Source organism: Triticum dicoccoides, chromosome 5B (genome assembly GCF_002162155.2).
Source record: "Triticum dicoccoides isolate Atlit2015 ecotype Zavitan chromosome 5B, WEW_v2.0, whole genome shotgun sequence".
NCBI lineage: Eukaryota > Viridiplantae > Streptophyta > Magnoliopsida > Poales > Poaceae > Triticum > Triticum dicoccoides.
In genome coordinates, this window is record NC_041389.1 from 105397436 (window position 1) to 105408473 (window position 11038).

The 11038-nt window shown below is 45.5% G+C and overlaps 1 protein-coding gene across 1 annotated transcript; it reads left to right on the top strand.

Moving 5' to 3' along the window:
* The first annotated feature begins 628 nt into the window (after positions 1–628).
* On the top strand, positions 629–5950 carry LOC119307641 (pyrophosphate--fructose 6-phosphate 1-phosphotransferase subunit alpha-like). The gene is made up of 19 exons (XM_037583712.1): positions 629–862; positions 970–1142; positions 1228–1340; positions 1551–1625; positions 1714–1827; positions 2077–2144; positions 2235–2318; positions 2445–2498; positions 2594–2674; positions 2765–2858; positions 3003–3076; positions 3160–3270; positions 3365–3409; positions 3486–3542; positions 3626–3730; positions 3801–3917; positions 4331–4434; positions 5235–5400; positions 5496–5950. The coding sequence occupies exons 1-19, from the start codon at positions 641–643 to the stop codon at positions 5631–5633; spliced, it is 1995 nt and encodes a 664-aa protein (XP_037439609.1). The 5' UTR covers positions 629–640; the 3' UTR covers positions 5634–5950.
* The last annotated feature ends 5088 nt before the right edge of the window (positions 5951–11038 follow it).

Here is an 11038-nt window from a genome sequence, read left to right on the forward strand (position 1 = left end):
GATGGAAATCTATCTCTACCTATGCGTGCTATACAAGACAATGTTTAACAACGGGGATGCAATGGAGCGCCGCCTGGACAGGGATGCAATAGAGCTCTGCCGGGGATGTAATGAGCTTCGCCGGACACCGTCGATGTTGCATTACAGCTTTTGTCGCGCCGTGTGGTGCGCCATGAGAGCTGTAATAGAGCTTCACTGGGGTGTTATCGATGCTCCGTTGAAGTTGTCGCGCGCTCGTTGCTGTTGCTGTGATCGAACGACCACCAACACGCAGATCAGATAGCTGGCTAGGCAGGAAGTCATCCGGTTGATTAGTAGCAGCCCTCTAGGAATAATCCAAGGATCTTGCCCACGAGCCAACAAAAATATCACTACGCAAAAGCAAAACTTTAGCTATATGTGCAATCAAATCGATCGAATTTTTTTTTGTCAATAGTATAAACCAATCGGAAGTGGGCGTCGCTTTCCGGCCGCCCCCTCCGTGAATAAAGAGTCGGGCATACATTCGAAGAATGAAAAAGCACAGAAAAATCAGGGGGCAGCCCATAGCCTAGGGACAGCACCCGTGTGTCGCTCTCCCGCCGGTTTGACAAAACAGACAACAAGGACGCATGTCAAACCGCAGGCGCCGACCCGTGGTATGACAATACGCACACTCTCATATCTCCCCCGTCTTTCTTCACCGGACCAACGCACAGCACCAGCACCACAACTCCACCAACCAGCAAGTAAAATCGTTAATCTTGTACCGAGCGATCTATCAAGAGGGATGAACGCGGACTACGGCGTGCCCACGGAGCTGGCGGGGCCCCTGCAGCAGAGGAGGGCGCTGTACCAGCCCCGCCTCCCACCCTGCCTCCAGGTGATCATCCACCAGCCCGCCCGGGTTTCCATCATCGTATCCTCTGCTGCCCATCCCCGCTCTCTCGTTCTTGGATTAGTGATACTTAAATTCGTTGTTTGACCCAGGGAGCGACGGTGAGGGTGGAGTACGACGATGCGACCACCACCATCGACCCCACCGGCGCGCACGCCGTCGCCCAGGCCTTCCCGCGCACCTACGGCCAGCGGCTCGTCACTTTTCTCTCGCCGGACGACACCGCCGGGGCTGTCAAGGCTGTCAACGAGCGCCAGCCCATCAGGTCAAGCTCAGCAGTTAGCCCGGATCGTTTGATAATCCGTCCAATGGGAATCTGTAACACTGATACAGTGATGCTGATTTTGCAGGGTGGGCGTGGTCTTCTCCGGGAGGCAGTCACCTGGAGGGCACAATGTGGTCTGGGGCCTCCATGATGCTCTCAAGGTTTACAATCCCCAGAGTATTCTCTACGGATTTATTGGTAATCTTTTACTCCAAAGTCTCAGTTTCCTATTGGCTTTTTTTTGGCTCAGTTTCGAAAGAAAAAAAATAGTCTCTTGGTGCGTCAGCATCTGGATTTTTTTTCTCACAAGATTTGGTCTATATAATAGTATTCTAGAAAAAAATGATTTGGTGTATATAAGAAATGAAAGAATTTTGTTTATTTAAAGTAGGTTGTGCTTGTGTGTAGGTGGGACTGAGGGGCTGTTTGCAAACAAGACATTGGAGATCACAAATGATGTTCTTGCTTCATACAAGAACCAGGGTAAGTGTGTTCATCTACCGTCGATTCTTGACACGCTTCTGCAGTTCATATGGATGACAGAATAAACTTTGCACCTCTCTTTTCCCAGGTGGTTTCGATTTGCTGGGCAGAAGTATTGACCAGATCCGCTCGAGTAAGCAAGTGAGTGCTGCTATGACGACGTGCCAAGATCTTAACTTGGATGGCCTGGTCATTGTTGGAGGTACCAATACGAAAACCCGATAAAATTGGTTATATGACAGTCCATGAAAACTATTGATCCAAGTTTACCATATGCCAATAATATGATGCACAAGCTATTTTGAGTTCTATTATAGTGTACCACGTTGTCAACATACATGATATGTTTTCAACCTTAATTGGTGAAGCAATTTCAAGTCCATCAAATATCCCATCTTAGTAGAAGCATGTACGTGGTTCTGTTAACACTGCACTTACTCCCTGTTATCAGGAGTCACTTCCAATTCAGATGCTGCACAGCTCGCAGAGACCCTTGTCCAAAAGAACTGTAAGACCAAGGTAATGTATTAATTTAATCTGTAATATCAAATGCTCGTATTCTTCACGGGCCCCAGAAATCTCCCAGTGACTAATGTCTTTATTGAACAGGTCGTTGGTGTGCCTGTTTCACTGAATGGCGATCTCAAAAACCAGTTTGTCGAGACAACCGTTGGATTTGACACGGTGTGCAAGGTAACTCACTGGATTCCACCTGCAATTTTCTAGGACGAAATGACTCGCGCGTATTTCAAAAGGCATCGGATGCGGTTTACCATTATCAGATTGTCACTCCTGCCATTTATCGAAATTCTTTTTCAGGTGAATTCTCAGCTTATAAGCAATGTCTGCCTAGATGCAATCTCAGCTGGAAAGGTAACACTGTAATTCACTCATTCAGATTAGATGTTAAATAATCCTAATTACATTTCACTAACAGCGCACTTTGCTGCTGTGCATTTACCTACCAGTACTACTATTTTGTTCGTTTGATGGGTCGAAAAGCATCTCATGTCGCCTTAGAATGTGCACTACAATCACACCCAAACATGGTACGAGTCATCGAACTTGTAAACCAGATCACTACTATGCATGAGAAGAGCAGTATTATAATCTTTAATTTTTTGAACTTCTCGATACAGCTTATCATGGGAGAGGAGGTGGCATTGTCAAAACTCACACTGATGGAGGTTATAAACAAGATATGTGACGGAGTACAAGCAAGGGCAGAATTAGGTTTGTACAGTCCTTCGGTCGGTTTGTTTGCGATATTAGCTGAACACTTTGTCCATAATTTTTAGGCCATCTTTACACATATACCACCCAAGATCAGATGTTTTGTATATTGTGATAAACTGATGTCCCGGTATCCATGTTCAGGAAAACACCATGGTGTGCTCCTTATACCAGAGGGACTGATAGAAAGCATTCCAGAAATGTATGCACTCATTCAGGTATAATGCTTCCGGCCACCTAATAATAAGATTAAGACCATAACTTTGGTTCTACCTTATTCATTTCTGTTCAACCATTCCAGGAAATCAGTATCCTCCACAACAATAATGTGCCTGTTACAGAGATACCAACACAACTGTCTCCGTGGGCAGCGGCACTGTTCCAGTTCTTACCACCCTTCATCAGAAGAGAGGTGCTGCATTTCCAGCAATGTTTATTCGCATAGTGTTATGACATTAGCTGATTAACATAAACTAAGTTCCCAATACATTACATTTTTCATTCAGCTCCTCCTCCATCAAGAATCTGACAACTCTGCCCAGTTGTCCCAGGTTTGTGACTCGCCATGCTCTTAGTTGCTGAAATTTTTATCATGCAATCGTTGGTATCACATTGTCGCTTTCACAGATTGACACCGAACAACTGTTAGCTCACTTGGTAGAAGCAGAAATGATAAAAAGAACAGTGAGTTTTGACGCTTCTGTTTCTTTTATCTGGGTTTTAAATTTCAGGATTAGTCCCTTCTGATCATGTTGCTTAATTTCCAGAAAGAAGGGAGATACAAGGGAAAGAAGTTCAGTTCAGTCTGCCATTTCTTTGGATATCAAGCTCGAGGATCCCTACCGTCAAACTTTGACTGTGACTATGCTTATGTAAGGATTGTAACTTGTAAGAATATAATATTTTTTAAAGGCAAAATACTCCAATATTTGAACTATGCAGGTTCTTGGCCATATCTCCCTGCATATGATAGCAGCTGGTTTGACTGGCTACATGGCAACTGTGGCTAATCTCAAGGACCCTGTACACAAGTGGCGATGTGCTGCTGCCCCGCTAACCGTAAGATCTTTATTTATGTTGCCATTTCTATTCCTTAATCTTTTGTTTAGACTTGAAAGCTTGGTCTTGACAAAAAAAAAAGAACATGTATCAAATTTGTTGCCCTAAAAAAGAAAACTATCTTTATCCTCTGCACTAAATGGTATGGAATCCATCTTATCTAGGACCCCTTTTGCAGTTAAGTAAAAACCCATCATGTACATTGGAGAAGCAGATAAGCAAGAATTACTTTGTCCACTAGACTTCTTTTCAGCTAGAAATTTCTTCGGCCATACTCTTATTATGGGCTTCTTGTCAACTAGACTACTTTGTAAAACTTGTTCTGTTGTATTGTCTGAATTTAGTACAAAAAGATTACCATCTGTTTAAGTAGTCCTTACTAACCCAGTAATACTTATTGTTGTCATTACCAGGCAATGATGAGTGTCAGGAGGCATTTACGTGGTCCTGGGGCAATCCCTATAGGAAAGCCTGCCATTCATCCTTCTCCTATCGACCTGAAAGGGAAGGCATATGAGTAAGTCTATGATTTTTTTTATATAAAAGGTGCTTTTATTAACTCAAATTGTTCCTTTTCTTGAAGGTTAACTAATGTAACACAACGTCTGTAACTAAATATAAGACCTTTTTGCAGTTCAAATCGTTTTTTGTAGTTCAATTTAAACTGCAAAAACGTCTTATATTTAGTTCTTTCAAAACTAAAGAGCGGGAATTCCAGATTGCCTATATCTACGTCAGTGTCCAACCCTAATGAAGAAGTGTCATCTTCATTACTGTAGATTTGAGAAAAAAAAACTTGAATCAAGTGTTCAACCCCATGAATAACTCACCATATCATTATGAGTTCAAAAAAAAACACCCCTATCATTATCAAAGTATGGAAGGTTGAGATTTCTCTAACTATAACAGAAAAATATGTAATGTGATTTTTTTAATAAATAATGTGAGTTTTTTTACTACAATAGAACTATTTAAAATATTCCTCAAAAAAAAATTATACATATTGTCGACAAATGTTTAGACTTCTAGCGTAACTGATTTGTAACCTGTAAAAACATAATTAATTTAAATATTGTTAACATAATTCACATTGAGCGATTTATGAGACCACTGATATAATAAAACACGAAGTCCATGGAACTCATTTTATTTAGAGGTCATTACTGAACAAAAAAACGCATCGGTTCATGATGTAAAATGAAATTTACAAGCAAATAATGCCCAATTACTCCCTAGTTGTAACACTTAAAAGTCCTACTTTTATCTGGTCACGATCTTACGCCTTATACGAACTGAATCGTTTCCTGTATGACTCAGGTTGCTGCGAGAGAAAGCTTCGAGCTTTCTCCTCGATGACTTCTACAGGACTCCTGGAGGTATTCAATTTGAAGGACCTGGTTCAGATGCAAAGCCCATCACACTGACCATTGAAGATCAGGACTACATGGGCGACATCGAAATGCTAAAACTATATCTCGACAAGGTTCGTGCCTGAAACTATATCTCGACTCAGGTTGCATTTTGTTGCCTGTCTCGTGTTCCTAACTGTGCCAAGCATACCAATGAATTTACTTCCAGGTGAAGACGATCGTGAAGCCCGGTTGCTCGAGGGATACCCTCAAAGCGGCGATAAGCTCGATGATCTCAGTGACACATGTGCTGACAGTGATGTCCCACCCTCTCAATGCTGAGCTGCCTCTCTACCATTTCAACTGAGCTTGAATCACTCACTGCATCTGAGTTACAGCTGGCTTCTTGAGCTACTCTGTTTTCCTCTGTGTTCCTTTTCTGAAGGGCATCGTGTGAAAGCACTGCAGTCTATATGCCAGCTAACGTGGAAATAATAGTACTAGTTAATAATCCTTGTGTGTGTGAGACTGGATATGTTTGTGATGAGCAACCGATAGACTTGAGCCGAAGTAATCAGAACTTCAGGATCAGTTAGTCTCGAGAACTTTTGATTGTAAATGACATGTAGTTGTTCTAAGTAATGACTTATAATTCAGACATTACAACCTTAGAGGGTGCTTGGATACGTTTTAGTCTCATGACTAAAAGTAGTGGGACTAAAACTTGCTAGCCTCACCCATGCTTGGATACAAATACTAAATAGACTAAAATGTGTTAATGAGCATTTATTATCCTCCAAACCCTCTAATCCCGAACTCGCATGTGTTAAAGGAGAGGAGTTAAATGAGGAGAGAGAGGACTAATCCATATTTTAGTAGGGTTTCCCTGACTAAAATTTTTTAGTCTCAAGACTAGTTCTAGCCTCTCTTTAGTCAGGGGTGATTGGAACTTTAGCCTCTAAAAGAGACTAGTTTTAGTCAGACTGAATGTACAACCGGAGATCATCAACTCATCAACCGGAGGCCAACCCTCCCTCTCGCATCACACCCCTTGCGGCCGACACGAGAGGCGCCAACCCTAGCCACCAGCCGCCCCGACTCCTCCCCTCCGTCGCCGCCCGGGGCGGCGCCGGGCAAAGCCCGTGCGATTGACGGCGGCGGTGGAGGGCTGTTCCTCCTTCTCCCGGGTTGAACCGCGGGGAGGGCACTGGATCCGCGGGGGAGCGGCCTTTCCCTCGGTCCATGGTGGCGTGGTGGCTCCCGGCGGCGGCGTTTGTGGTGGCGTGGGTGGAGATCGGCCAGAGGATGGGGGTGGGGTTGGGTGTGGCCAATGGCGGCAGCCTGTTTGTCAGCGACGCCGACCAACAGGAGATGAATACTGAAGATCGAAGGACAGGCGACAACAGGTGAAGGCACTGTAGGAAAACCCTATATGACGCATTTTGCGTCACATTATCGACCTTTCGCGGTCGCGATCGAGTGTTGAGATGGGCCGGCCCGTTAATGCGTTCCTCGTTGCCGGTTTGGGACACTTCTCGAAGGTTCCAGCGGTCTTTTCCGGTTTACGGAATCTTCCAGAAGGTTCCTAAGCCGGGGTCTTTTATTTTCTTTTTGTTTTCTTTTCCTTTTTCGTTTTTCATTTTTTTCTTTTTCTGTTCTTTTTGTTTCCTTTTTCAGTTTCCAATTTTTCAATGAACTCAGAATTTCATAATTTGTTTGGAATTTCAAATTTAGCTCAAAATTTCAAACAATCTTCGGAAATTTATTTTGATCATGTTCTCTAAATAAATGATAAACAATTCAAAAAATGTTCAGATTTCCAAATTTTTGTTCACATTTTGAAAACTTGTTTCTATTAATTCAAAAAATGTTCGTGTTTCAAAACTTGTTCGCATTTTTAAAAATGTTTGGATTTAAAAAAACACATTTTGAAATCTTGTTCTATTAATTCAAAAAATGTTCAAGTTTCAAAACTTGTTCGCATTTTCAAAAAATGTTCAGATTTTCAAATTTTTGTTCACATTTGAAATCTTGTTTCCATTAATTCAAAAAATGTTCAAGTTTCAAAACTTGTTCCCATTTTCAAATAATGTTCAGATTTTCAAAATTTTGTTCACATTTTAAATCTTATTTCTATTAAATCAAAAAAGTCCGAGTTTCAAAACTTTTTCGCATTTTCAAAAAATGTTCAGATTTTCAAAACTTTGTTCACATTTGAAATCTTGTTTCTGTTAATTCAAAAAATGTTTGAGTTTCAAATCTTGGTCGCATTTTCAAAAAATGTTCACAATTCCAAATAATGTTCACATTGCCAAATTTTGTTCAGAGTTACAAAAAATGTTCCCTTTCTCAAAAATTGTTCACAGATCCAAAAATATGTTCGCTTTCTTCAAATTTTGTTCCAAGTTCCAAAAAATGTTCACTTTTACTATTTTCGTTCATTTTTTTATGAAATGTTCTTGTTTTTCAAAATTTTGTTCAACATTACAATAAAACTTTGTTGTTTTTCAAAAAAATTGTACACAGCTCAAAAAATGTTCAACAATTTAAATTAATTATTCACAATTTTGGAATTGTCGGCGTTGAAAAAAAGATACAGGTTTTGAAAACAAACTGCGTTTTTCCCGCAAAAAAATAAACGAACGTTCGAACTTTAAAAAATGTTTACATCTGTCTTGGATTATGTTCTTATAGAGTGTGTTGCTTAATATTTCCAACGAAAGTTTTCCGGTGCAATGGCTAGCCGCGAGGGTACTAAACGTGAGAGCATCTCCAGCCGTTGGTCCTCCAGGGGCGCCTAAAATCGCCGCCTAGGGGTGACCCGGCGCAAAAAATAGGCCTAGGGGCGAGTTGGCCCCCAGCCGCGGGCCCCAGGGCCGCCCCCAGGCGAGAAAAAAAAATTGTATAGCAAATTTAGGCAAAGTTTGACTAAAACACGCCAAATTTCGGCAAACTTGGGCTTTATATTCGCGGATTTAAGTTGAGTAGTCGTCATTACATATAAAAACTAATAAAAAAAAACTTGCTGAAGGCCGAGAAGTCGCCGTCGTCGCCGCCATCGTCGGCCTTCTCCACTTTGACTCGGGCGCCGCTACTGGACCCCTCCCCGGCTGGTGGCGGCGGCGACGCGTCGTCGTCGTCGCTGTCGTCGATGATGACGACTCCTCCTTCGTCGCGGCCTCGGCGGCGCACTGGCGCTCCCTCGCCATCTTCAGGGAGTCTTGGCATGCGCATTCAAGGGCCGCGTCGTCATCGAGCTTGACCTCGCCGTGCTCCGTCTTCACCGGCGCCAGCCCCGGCTCCGTCTTCACCGGCGCGAGACCCGACTCCGTCTTCGGCTTGACGAAGCGCGGGGGAGGAGCCGACAAGGAGGCGCGCCGACCGCCCTCGCTGATGACGATGCCAGCGCTGCGAGTGCGGCGGCCGAGCGGCATCTCCGCCGCGGGCTCGGCCTTGACGCCGAGCAGCGTCGGAGTGCCAGAGGATTGAGACAAAGAGCGAGACGAGGAGGAAGAGGAGGAGGAGCCGAACCTCCTTGGCGCCCATTGCCCGTCGCGTCGGCGGTGCGCCGGGGCGGCCGCCCTCGCCGGGGGGTACGCCAACGGTGGGTTGTTGCCGCCCTCGAGGTGCGTCAGCACGCCCTCAAGCGTGCGGCCGGGGACGCCCTACCATAGGTGGCGCCCCTCGCTGTTCTTCAGGCCGCCGACCACCGGCGCCCCGTTGGTGGACGCCAGCTGTCGGTGTCAAAACCGGCGGATCTCGGGTAGGGGGTCCCGAACTGTGCGTCTAGGTGGATGGTAACATGAGACAAGGGGCACGATGTTTTTACCCAGGTTCGAGCCCTCTCGATGGAGGTAAAACCCTACTCCTGCTTGATTAATATTGATGATATGGGTAGTACAAGAGTAGATCTACCACGAGATCAGAGAGGCTAAACCCTAGAAGCTAGCCTATGGTATGATTGTTGTTCATCCTACGGACTAAAACCCTCCGGTTTATATAGACACCGGAGAGGGCTAGGGTTACACAGAGTCGGTTACAATGGGAGGAGATCTACATATCCGTATCACCAAGCTTGCCTTCCACGCCAAGGAAAGTCCCATCCGGACACGGGACGAAGTCTTCAATCTTGTATCTTCATAGTCCAGGAGTCCGGCCAAAGGTTATAATCCGGTCATCCGGACACCCCCTAATCCGGGACTCCCTCAGTAGCCCCTGAACCAGGCTTCAATGACGACGAGTACGGCGCGCAGATTGTCTTCGGCATTGCAAGGCGGGTTCCTCTTCCGAATACTTCATAGAAGATTTTGAACACAAGGATAGTGTGTGGCTCTGCAAAATAAATTCCACATACCACCATAGAGAGAATAATATTCAAATATAATCTGCTGACGTATTCTATAGCGTGACATCATGCCACGGCCAAGCCTTCATTCGAATTGTTTTACTATCCCACCTCAGCGCGTTTAGCGAGGCGGTTTCCTTGGCATGTCTTGTCAAAGCAGAGATCGTGTCCCCTTATTCCGGGATTCTCATCAATACGGGCGTGGGTAACCCAACCGCGCCATTAATCACGGTGCTTGGGAGATAAGCGAGTTTTACTAGGCTGGTGGGGGTACATAGTTTCGTCCGCCCATATAAGGGGATAAGGATCCACTCTTTCCATTTACGCCTTCTTCCTCCTTTGCTTATCCATCTCCGCGCACTCGAGATCCAGCGCCCAAGTCCGCACTTCCCACCTCAACCTTCTCCAGCCATGTCCGGAGCGGGAGGTAGGTGGATGGCCTCCTCCGTTACGGAGGGGCACATCAAAAAGTTGAGGAAGGCCGGATACTTGTCCAACGACATTGCGCACCGGCTTCCAGACGAGGGGCAGCTCATTCCCACCCCCAGGACACATGAGAGGGTGGTGTTCCTCCCCCATTTCCTCCGCGGACTAGGCTTCCCACTCCACCCATTTGTCCGGGGGCTCATGTTCTACTATGGCCTGGATTTCCACGATCTGGCCCCAAACTTCATCCTCAACATCTCAGCGTTTATCGTCGTGTGCGAGGTCTTCCTCCGCATCAAGCCCCACTTGGCTTATGGCTGAAGATCTTCAATGTCAAGCCGAAGGTAGTGGGCAGCCAGCAGGCGGAGTGCGGAGGCGCCATGGTGGGCAAGATGGCCAACGTCACATGGCTCGAGGGATCCTTTGTGGAAACCATCAGAGGGTGGAAATCGGGGTGGTTCTACATCACCGAGCCGCGTGACCCTGAATGGGCAGCGGCCCCCGAATTCCGATCTGGCATCCCCACACGGCTCACCTCCTGGAAAGAGACGGGCCTGTCGTGGGGTAATTCAGCAGAGCTGACCGGACTCCAAACCTGCGTCAAAGACCTGATTGACAAGAAGGTTAAAGTTGTCACCGTAGTCCAGGTCATGCTCTTCCGCCGGATCCTCCCGTGTCAACGACGGGCTTTCAACTTGTGGGAATTCGACCCGGCCCAGCACCAAACTTTGTCCAGGCTCTTTGACACAACGCACAAAGATGCCTCTAAGGTGCTATTCAAGGGCTCCGAGGTTCACCATCCCATTACCGAGGATCGCGGATTCTGCGCGAAGCGCCAAGCCAGCGTGGTAAGCTTATTTTACCCATTACATGATACTTGTTTTTCATAGTTTGACTCTATGCAGGATCTAAGGTCCCATTCCTTTAACAAGACTGGCAGAAGAAGTCCGGACAGATAGACTGTCCGGCTCCTTTGCCCGAAGGTCCAGCGGACGCCAGTT

Bases quoted from the DNA above. Each gene is read 5' to 3' on its own strand.
- LOC119307641 (XM_037583712.1), top strand. From the start codon at position 641: ATGACAATACGCACACTCTCATATCTCCCCCGTCTTTCTTCACCGGAC. The intron at 2,859-3,002 runs GTTTGTACAGTC...ATCCATGTTCAG, and splicing joins ACAAGCAAGGGCAGAATTAG to GAAAACACCATGGTGTGCTC. The intron at 3,077-3,159 runs GTATAATGCTTC...CAACCATTCCAG, and splicing joins AAATGTATGCACTCATTCAG to GAAATCAGTATCCTCCACAA.